Consider the following 13,154-nt stretch of genomic DNA (forward strand, 5'->3'; position numbering starts at 1 on the left):
TACAAAATGTCACAATTTAAATGTTGTTGCATTGTTAAATGTACAATTAGATAGTATACTTTCAATGTTTATAGGCTATCTGTGAAACGAAACGACCAATCCGCACTGACCGATACATGATACATGAGCCTTTAAATAAGTCAACAGCTCAAACCTGTATGACTTTCTCATACAGAACACAAGATATTTTGAAATACGTTGACAACCAGACAACACCGGGTCCAATTAATTTACAATATATGAACATACTAGAGATCAAAATAGCCTATGTCATTTTGTGTTTCACTTAATAGTCATATACTGTATATAGGTTTTAATGGCAAAAGGCTGAATAAATGAAAATTGTATTACAGGGCGTCCCCTGCAGGACACACAGCGCATATGCCTAGGATCCGCATCAAGTTTAGATATTGGTGTTGTTCTGGTATGCCAGTTTGTGGACAGATGTCCACAAACTGACCATATATAATAAAACACATCAATTTCTTTTAAATGCTTACACATAAAAACATGCTGACCATTGTCTTTATGTGATCAATGCTAATGGATGTGAGTAGTGAATCTAACTGACCCTTAACAAAATCAACCTGTTTCACTTGATCTGCAAAATATAATTCAAATAAGATATGATACGCTCAGTGTTGCCATCAGCGGTTTAATTCAGAAGACTCCATCATATGACCAGTTTCATTATTATAAAAATATAACACGGATATTTAACAGTAAGTCAGGACATTTATTTTATTGTTAAAAACTATGGTTTCACACCCAGTGATATTTTTTCATATAATTTTATTTAAAGCATTGTACTAGAAAAAGGTACACTGTTTTATAGACATAAAGTAACATTGAAATTCAAAATTTAAATTGAGGGAGGGGAGGGGGAGGAGGTGGAACAAATTTCCCACCAGAGGGAGGGGGAGGAGGGGGAGGAGGGGGAACAAATTTCCCACCAGAGGGAGGGGGAGGAGGGGGAGGAGGGGGTGGTGGCACCATAGGGGTACTTTGGGGAGGTAAAGGTGGCGGTGTGGGTGCCGACGAGCTAGATACAGGTGGAGGAGGTGGAGGTGGAACAGCTGTCTTGCCCTGAGTGAGAGGAGGTGGAGGTGGTATCACCATGTTGCCCTGAGTAGGGGGAGGTGGATGATTTGCGTAAGACAAAGATGTATTTGGTGGAAATGATGGGACGTTGTTTTGAGGTGGAGAAGGAGGAGGAGGAGGAGGTAGAGTGTCTTCCATCTCATCATCTGGGGGAGGTGGAGGAGGCAGCATTGATAAATCTGGATAGGCATATGGAGGCAGAGACGGGGAACAGACAGACATGATGGATGAAGATGGTGAAGCAGGCGAATATGCTGGAGGAGCTGTGATGTTCGAACCCACAAAATCAGGCACTGATGGAGGAGGAACAGCAATACCCTGAAAAGACCTAAAACAGCAAAACACACATCAATATTGGGCCACCACATAAACACTGGAACCACCACATCACTACTGGGCCATCACATCAATGCTGGAACAATTACATAAATACTGGAACCATAACATCACTCCTGGACCCTCACATCAATGCTGGAACCATCACATCAATACTAGAACCATCACAATAATGCTGGAACCATTACATAAATACTGGAACCATCACATCACTACTGGGCCCTCACATCAATGCTGGAACCATCACATGAATGCTGGAACCATCACATCAATACTGGAACCATCACATCAATAATAGAACCATCACATCAATGCTGGAACCCTTACATAAATACTGGAACCATCACATCACTACTGGGCCCTCACATCAATGCTGGAACCATCACATCAATGCTGGAACCATAACATCACTACTGGGCCCTCACATCAATGCTGGAACCATCGCATCAATGCTGGAACCATCACATCAATGCTGGAACCATCACATCAATGCTGGAACCATCACATCACTACTGGGCCCTCACATCAATGCTGGAACCATCACATGAATGCTGGAACCATTACATCAATACTGGAACCATCACATCAATAATATAAACATCACATCAATGCTGGAACCATTACATAAATACTGGAACCATCACATCACTACTGGGCCCTCACATCAATGCTGGAACCATCAGATCAATGCTGGAACCATTACATAAATACTGGAACCATCACATCACTACTGGGCCCTCACATCAATGCTGGAACCATCACATCAATGCTGGAACCATTACATAAATACTGGAACCATCACATCACTACTGGGCCCTCACATCAATGCTGGAACCATCACATGAATGCTGGAACCATCACATCAATACTGGAACCATCACATCAATAATAGAACCATCACATCAATGCTGGAACCATTACATAAATACTGGAACCATCACATCACTACTGGGCCCTCACATCAATGCTGGAACCATCAGATCAATGCTGGAACCATTACATAAATACTGGAACCATCACATCACTACTGGGCCCTCACATCAATGCTGGAACCATCACGTCAATGCTGAAACCATTACATAAATACTGGAACCATCACATCACTACTGGGCCCTCACATCAATGCTGGAACCATCACATGAATGCTGGAACCATCACATCAATACTGGAACCATCACATCAATAATAGAACCATCACATCAATGCTGGAACCATTACATAAATACTGGAACAATCACATCACTACTGGGCCCTCACATCAATGCTGGAACCATCAGATCAATGCTGGAACCATTACATAAATACTGGAACCATCACATCACTACTGGGCCCTCACATCAATGCTGGAACCATCACGTCAATGCTGAAACCATTACATAAATACTGGAACCATCACATCACTACTGGGCCCTCACATCAATGCTGGAACCATCACATGAATGCTGGAACCATCACATCAATACTGGAACCATCACATCAATAATAGAACCATCACATCAATGCTGGAACCATTACATAAATACTGGAACCATCACATCACTACTGGGCCCTCACATCAATGCTGGAACCATCAGATCAATGCTGAAACCATTACATAAATACTGGAACCATCACATCACTACTGGTCCCTCACATTAATGCTGGAACAATTACATAAATACTGGAGCCATAACATCACTACTGGCCCCTCACATCAATGTTGGAACCATCACATCAATACTAGAACCATCACATCAATACTAGAACCATAACATCACTACTGGGCCCTCACATCAATGCTGGAACCATCACATCAATACTAGAACCATCACATCACTACTGGGCCCTCACATAAATGCTGGAACCATCACATCAATACTAGAACCATCACATCAATGCTGGAACCATCACATCAATACTAGAACCATCACATCAATACTAGAACCATCACATCAATGCTGGAACCATCACATCACTACTGGGCCCTCACATCAATGCTGGAACCATCACATCACTACTGGGCCCTCACATAAATGCTGGAACCATCACATCAATACTAGAACCATCACATCAATGCTGGAACCATCACATCAATACTTGAACCATCACATCAATACTAGAACCATCACATCAATACTGGAACCATCACATCACTACTGGGCCCTCACATCAATGCTGGAACCATCACATCACTACTGGGCCCTCACATCAATGCTGGGCCCTCACATTAAGACCAGAACAATCACACCAATACTATAAAATACGTTAAGAGTATGCAGTACATACCAGCTGAAGGAGCTATGCGTCTCTTGAGCACTGATTTGTTGTAAAGACTGTCTGTTTTCTGTTTCCGTTGACTCTTCCTAGGATTTCAGAGATTGGAATAATGAATTGAAACTATTATTTGCCATCACCAAGTAGAGTGGTTAAATATAAGGTATCATATTGCTTTGTTTATATCATTTAAATTATCCCTCATATAAAATCAAAGATGTCAGATTTAATTTGTGCTTCTGTGTAATGATGTTTTGACACGAAAGCCTTCAGTTTTATCAGGAATACAATTAAAACTAATTAAAAAACATATGAAATGTCAATACAAACGCTTACAGTTTTGTTGCTTTCACAGTTGCTGTGGCCCAGTTTGTCTAATCGGGTGTAAGATATGGGGATGCGTCTGTAGACGCGAAACTGTTCCGGTCCATTTGCTGGAAGAACTATCTTCTGAGTTCGGGGACCTTTCGACTGCGTGGTCAGCACTCCAATCTCTCTGCGTGCTAAGTTCTCCTTGAAAATGTCAACTGTCTGAAAGTGAACATTAAAAGGCAAAGTTTGCTCTCTGATACTTTGACATCATTATAATACACAGGTCAGGGATTCAAGTTTTTTAAATGTGGTTTTAAGTAACATCCCGCAATTCTGTGCATGAAGATTTGCAGCTATTACTCTATTCTATTTTTGTGAGTTATGTTATATTGTGTAATTTTTAATCCATCTAGCGGTGTTCCAGTAATGACTGTCATATATATTTTAAGTCAAGAGGTTCTGGTGCTCTGGTAAGTTCAGAGAAGCTCACCTGACTCAGCATGATGACAGAAGACTCCATCTGTTCCAGCTGAAGGGTCTGAGCATCTAAAAGCCTCAGAAGGGATGTGGCCAGATTGTTGATTTGATATGTGACATTGGCCAGGGCTTGAGTGGTAAAAGCTTTCGACTCTTCAATTACACTTCTGGTGTTTTCCACCTGCATGTGAATAAAAAAAACACACAATCAGAATCCATTTTATTATTAAAAGACATCAAAACTTAAACTCTTAAAACACATATTGTGTTTCAAAGCTAAAAAGGGAAATCACCAAGACAGTTGTCAGTAGTCTAGATACAGTTATCAGGTTTGTTTTTGAATGTGGCATAGATCATTTCCCCGCTTTCTATAATATCCCATAATTTTGTGTTTGGAGCTCAGCAGCTTGTTGAAAGAAAACACAACATGGCATCCGATGCAGTGTTTAAGCAATATTACTGTTGTATTGCAGTATTTGAGGTCTGAAAAAATACAGTACAAAGCATATTTTCTGTTATTTTCACTTGTTCCTCCAGTTTTCATTTTCTGCAAATAAATGGAAATAAAAACAATGTTCTTATTTGAAATTTGTGAGAAATATTGTTAATTTACCATTTAGTAATAGTAAAATGGATAACTGAACCATTATACCATTTATAATTTTAAAATTTAAAAATTGAACGAGCCCGCTGCAATCCCCTCAAAACCCAACAGGGGTTCATGAACCCCGGTTTTCAAACCCTGCAAAGGATTGGTTCATCTAAAATGAAAATGAATTTTCATTTTCTTACTCACCCTAATGTTTTAAATCCCCGATGGCTTCATTTCAACTTCAGGACTAAAATACATCTTTTAAAGTGGTGTTTTGGGTTTTTGGTGACTTTTTTACTGTAGCTCCATATGACTCGGGCCAGATATTTCAAGTGTCCTAAAGGCATACTAAGTAGTTTGGTAAAACAAAATAAAATATTTAATCTGTTATATTTCTTTGTGTGCTCTTTCTTGAGAGTTAAAAGTATGTCTGTGGCTATTAGAACCAGTAGCCTTAACACCACTATTTGGTTCTGAAAATGAAAGCAAGCCATTGGACGTTTAAAAGACACAAGGTTGAGTAAATAATCATTCAATGACACACAATTCACACATTTATTTACCACTATTTCATTACTGAAAAAACTAGTCGTTGACTATTCTGGCTGCAGGTTTTTCGGATACTCGCTTCAGTAGCACGTCTTCAAACTACAATTTCATTATTTCTGTAATTTCAACGAGTGGCAAAATGTTAGCCCCATTCCCTGCATAAATAGTGTAGACTCCATACAAAACCTCAGTCATATACAAGATCTTAAGACTAAATGAAAGATAAGGACTCTTGCATACATGCTGCGTTCAATACAACAGACCTCCAGGAACACAGAGAGAGAGAGATTTCTAGATAAACATGTTAAGAATGGAAACATTCCACAGCCCTGTTCAGGCATGTATGCCATCGGTCCAGTCAGAAGAAAGATGAAGGCTACGTAGGATCGGGTCTGAAGAAAGTTTCAGTAATCCATTCGAAGAACAAATAATGATCATAAATGACTGTCATGAAGTGAATTCTGCTGTTGGTTTCAGTCTTCAAGCATCACTCATATGCAATAAAGAAAATAAATCAATGAACCATGTTTCATACTGAAAGTACAGCATATTGAGGCCTACTGTACATATCCATTATCACAGAACATCAAGTCAAATCTCCTAAAAAGTAAAACTAAAGTAGCCTATGTGAAAAGTGAACTCACATTGAAGTATTTGTTCTGACAGTAATCGGCCACCCTGTGCAGATTGCTGTAGTTGTCAAGAAGATTCTTCCTCGCAGTCGGAGCATCATGAAGAATTTTGTCTATGGACTCTCTGCAACTGTTGTCCCGCATTGTGCAGCTTTCCACAGATATGTGAATATCAGAGATGGTGGTTATGGATTCCCTCCGCTCACTCCTGGGTTGGACTTCTGAGTGACTAAAATGAAGATGACAGGCACAAACATGCTGAGATAGTGGGTGTGTAATGCATATCTGCGCATACTCGCAGACCCCACAGTTTTAAGTTTAGACTACATGGGAGTGAAATATTTTGCTGGGAATTTGTATTTTAGCTGATTTGGGAATGTACATTCACGACTTTACTTATAGAACATAACAGCAGCACCACTACTTGAAAAGAGTGATTTTTCATCACAGGCCCATCTTCAAGAAAATTGTGCTAATCGCGTAGAAAATGACTTGTCGTTATATCAAACACAGTTTAAAGGTTTGTTAAATGAAACTTGACATTGTTTCACATTGTGTTAAAGACTGCTATGTCTAAGTGTTATATTAGGTCAAAAATATTTTTGACTGATTATTCCTTAAACTGTTTAAAACTGATATTGCTGCCTAAGGTCACAACATTTTGTTGCTTAGGCTGAAATAAATACGTTTAAAGGGGTGCGGCAACAGTGTTTCATGCATTTTGACTATGTTAAATGTGTTGTCTTCTCATGCTTAACATGGTCAACTTGTCAAAACACAAGTTGACGTAGTATTTCTGTGCTCGATACACACCCCCAGTGTTTGTACAGGTTTCAGAAAGTTTTTTTCGAATTCAAACTTTTCTTAGTCCCTTATTGGACAATTTACCTGGAAAAGCACACGGCACGCTCACGCATCAAGTCACTTTCTCATGTGTGCAGGAGAGAGAGAGAGCATTGTGTTCGCGAAGTTCAGCTGTGTTGTGTGTTCGCTGCATTTGGGTGATTAATGTGATATAAACTGTGGATATATGCTGGAGCTAAAAGATGCCCGACATGAACCGCATGCACTAATTAGTTACTTCCTCTAAATAGTAAAGTTTGATTGACTTCTCGGCACTCAACCAGGGCCTGCGAGGAGCCCCGGCAAGGCCGATCCGTAGACCTCGCTAAACCGTCCGATCCGTAGTAGCAACGGGCGGTGTGTACAAATGGCAGGTACTTAATCGACGCGGGTTTGTGACGCGCGCCTACTGTGAATTCCTTGTTTGTGGGAAAAAGTTGCAATCCCCGGTCCCAAGCAGGGTTCAGCGGGTTACCGGGCAATGTGTTCGCACATGCTTTAGTTCCGTCCTCCCATACCATCGTACTGGTGCCCCCCAGGGATGTGTGCCCTCCCCACTGCTCTTCTCCCTTTACACCAATGACTGCACCTCTACTGAGTCCTCTGTCAAGCTCCTGAAGTTTGCAGACGACACTACAGTTATTGGCCTCATCCAGGATGGTCAGGAGTCTGATACAGAAGTGAAGTTGAGCAGCTGGCTGTATGGTGCAGTCATAACAACCCGGAGCTAAACACCTTAAAAACTGTGGAGATGATAGTGAATCCGTCCTCTGCAACTGTCTGGTTCGGCTCAGCTGCAAAAACTGACATCTGAAGACTACTACAGATAGTCCACACTGCTGAGCGAATCACTGGCACAACCCTCCCCACGTGCAAGAACTATACTCATCTAGAGTGAGTAAAAGAACTTGCAAAAATCACTCTGGACCCCTCACACTTTCTCTTTGAACTGCTGCCGTCTGGTCGGCACTACAGAGCACCGAAACAGGAAAAGTTTCTTCCCTTTATGGATATCTGAAATAAGATTTTTAACATGAAATAATGGAATTATTGATATCTGAAATTGAATGGCAGCCTATTGTGTTATTTAACTAGTAAAAGTGCAATCGCAGATATTATGAATTATAGTTTGTACTATGATATCAAGAATACACATTTCTGCCTGATGATGTGATTGTGGCTATCGAGAAATCACATTTTTACTAGTAAAGATGTAATTGTTGATACCAAAATTCATATCCTGAGAAGGCTTAAAAGCGAATTCGGCTTGCCATACATCAAATGCAGCTTTTTCGTTCGCCCACTGAGCTTTCAAGTGCACAAATCAGTTTTGCAACACTTATATCGCAAAAGCAGTATCAATAGTCAAAGCGGGAAGATTTGAAACTGAAGTGACAGATTTGAGAGGTTGTAGATGCCTATTTGTGGTTGCAATTCAAATCTGAATATAGGAAGGGGTGTAAATGTGCTATGCATTTGTATCTGCAAATGTATTTTTTGTAAATGCAAGTTTACACATTTGTGTCAGGTACAGAAGGTAAGGACTCAAAAGCAGATTCAAAATAATGGTTTAATCAGATAATAATAATAATAATGAGCAGGAACAAAACAATAATAAGCAGATCAGAGCTTCAGATAGTCCAAGGGCTAGGCAGAGACAGGGTCAGACAGGCGGTAGGTCGGTCGAGGTGCGAACAGAGTCCGAGTGGGTAATCCAAAGGGTAAACAACAGGCGAGGGTCAGTTGAGGTACAAACAGAGTCCAGAGGGAGAAAGCAAACACGTAATCCTAAACAGCAGATCAGTCCAAAGTAATCCACAATTGCCAAGCCGCATCAGCTGTGCACATGGAAAGTTGAGTGAGAAAGTAAAGGGAGATCAAACCCGGGATCTGACAATTTGTGAATATTTTTCTGCAACTTCATGTTCAGAAGACAGATTTGTGAGTTCTGTCCACGAGTGCAAATCTCAACATTCAACTTCAGTTTTTTATTTGTGAAGTTTTCACATTGGGGCTGTGAGTGTACATGTTAGTGTACATGAACAAATGAAGAGTTTGCTTCCAAAATGTAATAATCATGTTTTTATTGTTTTTATTATGGCTCAAATCAAAACAAAGCAACTGCAGTTTGATTGCTATTAATTGGAATGCATAATAAAACAACATGATTTTTTTAAAAACAGAATTATCTCATTTAAGAACCAAACTCTTCCAATACTTACTTATTGGCAGGTATAAAATCTACATGCTCTCACGTTTTGCTACTGATTTATCTTCGGCCACAAGATGGCAGAACACAGCTGTAGGCTCTGTGACTGTAAGTCACTCCACTGCAAAAAATATTTTGCAAATGGTTTGATTACAAATGATGTCTAGACTCAAAAATTGCCACCATTGAGGGGAGAATTATTGAGGGGAGCTGTTATTAGCTCATGTGTTGTTTAGTCTTTTAAATATTAAATGTTTATGAAATTCTATGGCTGATACAAATCAGAATAAGTGATAAGATCACTGTGTATCTGACACTTTGAAAGGGTCGGAGTTCATTTTTATAGTTTCATAACTGTGATGTTTGCACTTTGATAACCTCAAGCGTATTGCTGTTATAAGAACAAAGCCAATGGCTATAATAGGAATTGCATTGATTTTGATTATAATGTTCTCCGTGGGTCTCTGCTGGTAATGTGTTGGATTCTGTTGGTGGGTTCAGATGGATGGGAACAATTCAATCCTACTGGAATAAGACTCAAAACACTTGGTAAACATCTGATGGCACGTGGTGTTTGTAATGGAAACCACTCGATTGTCTATTCTTTTCAGCAGGGTTATTCTGCATGTGTCACAGTTAGGACCAAAACATGACACGTATCGCTCTCATTCATACTCATGTCATTGGGGATGATATTTAATCAGATGGAAATCTGCTCTTCATTGTTCCACAGGAAAACAGTCCAGCATAAAGAAACAATGATATTTTCTTTGTTAGGGAAAGGCTCTTCAAGTGCTCCCACCATAATAAGTTGAGTCTTAGATTTACGGAGTGAATCCTGTATACACGTACAGTATATACATGTATAGTGCAGTACAATACAATATATTAACATAGTACGGTATATATAGCACATGTACATTATGCTATAGCATAGTTTCGTATAAGGTTGACAAAAGTACAATACACATGTGATAGCAATGTCCTGCACTTTTATGAGAAAAACAATGATGTGATGTGTCGAGACAGCTGCTGGTCATTTAACAGGAAGGTTTAAAGTTTCAACATTTCTGACTCTACTTCTAACTTTGACAGCAAGTTAATGTGAGAGTTTATTCACTTAAATCTGAATTGACTTTCCTTATGCATCCTAAACAAACCTCCCCATTACACCTCTTTTAGCTAATGAAACATTACTTGTCATTACTTATAAAAAACCTACTTAGTAATATCTTAAGTATCATACTGCTCGAATCTAGACATCTTACTAAGGTTTGGCCAGATCCAAAAATGCAGTTATAAAGCATCCTAGAGCTCTATACTATTACTGTGTTATATACATTTAGTATTTTGTGTCCTGATGTATTCTGTATTGATGCCAAGACACTTTCTACATGCACCCAACTAAAACATAACTAAGATCATCATTCAGTCTCTAGAACAATGAAAGTTAGACCAAAAATCCTCATGAATGGAAGAACCGCAGAAGCAGCAAAAACATGAATCAGACGATTGAAGGAGACAAAACAACACTTCTACGGGCTTATGCTGTAAATAGACAGGTTTATAAGAAATCTGCTCAGATGGATTTCTGTCTCCATCACATGGGCGGTGTTGTGTTGTCGTGGTCTTCTCTTATCTCCGCAGATTGGATGTTATAAGCAATCACAGCTCTGACACACTTCACAGAGTTTCATTACAGCTCCAGAATTGAATTGCCCAACGGAGGACATTCTGTTCACATGCCCGTGAATCCTTCACTTTAGCTTTAATGCCAAGTGAGATGAGATAAGAGACAATTCAGCCAATTGCCAGCAGGAGCAACAATACCGTCTTTTCATCCACATATGGCCAGTGTTAAGTCAACATGAAAGGCTGCTCACGACACATTTTACATCCATAATCTGACGTTTTTTTCAGTACTTGCTAACACTTTACATTAGGGTACCCTTTATGAAGTATTTATACAATTTATACATGTGTTCCTTAATAAGTCATTTACGAATGTATTATAAAGCAGTTATAACTGCATGTATTAAAAAGGGGGATTGTAACGAAATACCTGCAACATAGTGAGCAGATATAAGAAAAACAACAAGTGTTCAGTCTGACAGCCTATATTGGAAAGAACATCAAGATTATAATTAATCTGCTTTCGAGTCAAATGAAGAATGAATAAATACATTTATTAAGCATCTATAAGATGTGAGTTAAAAAGGGTTCACTTTTTGGCAGGTATTTTGTTAAAAGTTGTAAATGCATGTTTAAATGACTTATTTATCATCAATGAACACATTAATACATGCTTTATAAAGGGTACCTTAATGTTAAGTGTTACCGGTACTGTAAATCTTTTTTTCTGATAATATAAAACACCTGCTGGATTCCTCTTCATAGACTGTTTATTAAAATCCTTACAATTATAATGATTTTGGCTTCACGGTTTTTTCAAATTCTTCTTTGGATGTGGAACAATATGTGCTATACCAATAAATGTAATAAACTTAAACAAGAGCAATCCTACAGTATGGCAAATGTATGTTTCACAGCAGGTTCATTTCTTTTACGATTATCATCACACCACAGCTTCCTGGTCCAAACATAGACATGCTCCCATTCACTTCAATTGTAGAAAAATGAAGCCAAAATGACATATGGATAGTGACGGTGGGATAGAATAGTTTTTTGCATACTTAGGTTTTAGAAACAGGGTCCCAATTCGCTTACTTATACTATGCACCTAAAAGTATGTACTGTTTTTGTTATGGAAAAGTAGATACATTTTAGCGCATAGCAAGACAGAATGGACGCAGGGGGATGGAAGTGGCCATTGTTGGCTAGAGAACACTGTGATCATTAACAGTCACAAACATCAAATTACAGCTTTTCTTTGCATTTAAGTATTTATTCATTCATTATTTCTTACGTAATGTTTACTGTAAACTTAAATTTGTTAAGTCAGTGAAGTAACTGCTACTTAATTTTATAAAGTTTTCACTAAGTTCCGCCCTCTCGCCGTGTGTTGTGTGTAAAATTAACCGATAGAATGTCCATCGTTCTACACTTCGAATTTCTACCGAAAGTAGTACACCAACCGGGAATCTTTGGAATACTTTTTTCAACATACTACGATTTGGGACGTACTATTTCTTCTTTCGAATACAATTTAGGACGAATAGTATGCGAATTGGGACGCAGCAACTCTATTAATTACATATACTTAATTTCTTCTGATTTATAGTATGGAAGGAGGCACTTTAGGATGAAGGGGTAGATATGTTGTGTCTGCCATTTTGGAACATTTTAGCTGCTGAAATCACTCACGTTCGTGAGATTTAGAGGAATAAAAAATGGGATAACCTTTCACAGTTGAGAACATGTTGTTTTTTATATATTCTGACTCAATATTACAGGTTTTTAAACTATGATTGCATTTTGATGTCAGTTAGCTATTCGCCTTCATCTCGTTGTATTGCTTAACAATTATAATATTTGAGTCTACAAAAGGCTACATTTGACTCATACTTGCGCATAGTAATTCATGTGTATAACTACAGTACTGTTGTATGCTTGCTCTTGAATGTGCATGGACCGGCTTGGTGGGGTCTGCTTAAAGGCATATTTCAGAGGGCAAAACAAAATGTAATAATTACGTCATGTTTAAAATAGTTGCGGTAGTGAATTCATTTGCTGGGTATAGTGACTGTTTAGCAATTTCTTTGTTTACACTCCCACTTATGTGCTTCCAGTAAAAGAGATGAGATTCAATACCATACCATTCTCCTTAAGCTATTGTTTTCAAATGTACAAGAAGGTTGTTTTGGTATAAAACTTGAGAGGAAATCCCTGC

At 38.8% G+C, this 13,154-nt stretch overlaps 1 protein-coding gene across 1 annotated transcript; it reads right to left on the bottom strand.

The window, feature by feature from the left end:
- Window positions 1-638: 638 nt before the first annotated feature.
- abi3b (ABI family, member 3b) lies at window positions 639-6,473 on the bottom strand. The gene is made up of 5 exons (XM_079477332.1): window positions 6,265-6,473; window positions 4,493-4,660; window positions 4,027-4,221; window positions 3,703-3,779; window positions 639-1,429 (listed from the first exon to the last, which is right to left on the bottom strand). Exons 1-5 carry the CDS (start codon window positions 6,394-6,396, stop codon window positions 856-858), a joined length of 1,146 nt encoding a protein of 381 aa, XP_079333458.1. The 5' UTR covers window positions 6,397-6,473; the 3' UTR covers window positions 639-855.
- Between the last annotated feature and the right edge of the window lie 6,681 nt (window positions 6,474-13,154).

This window comes from Barbatula barbatula, assembly GCF_947034865.1.
Source record: "Barbatula barbatula genome assembly, chromosome: 16".
NCBI classification, from domain to species: Eukaryota; Metazoa; Chordata; class Actinopteri; order Cypriniformes; family Nemacheilidae; genus Barbatula; species Barbatula barbatula.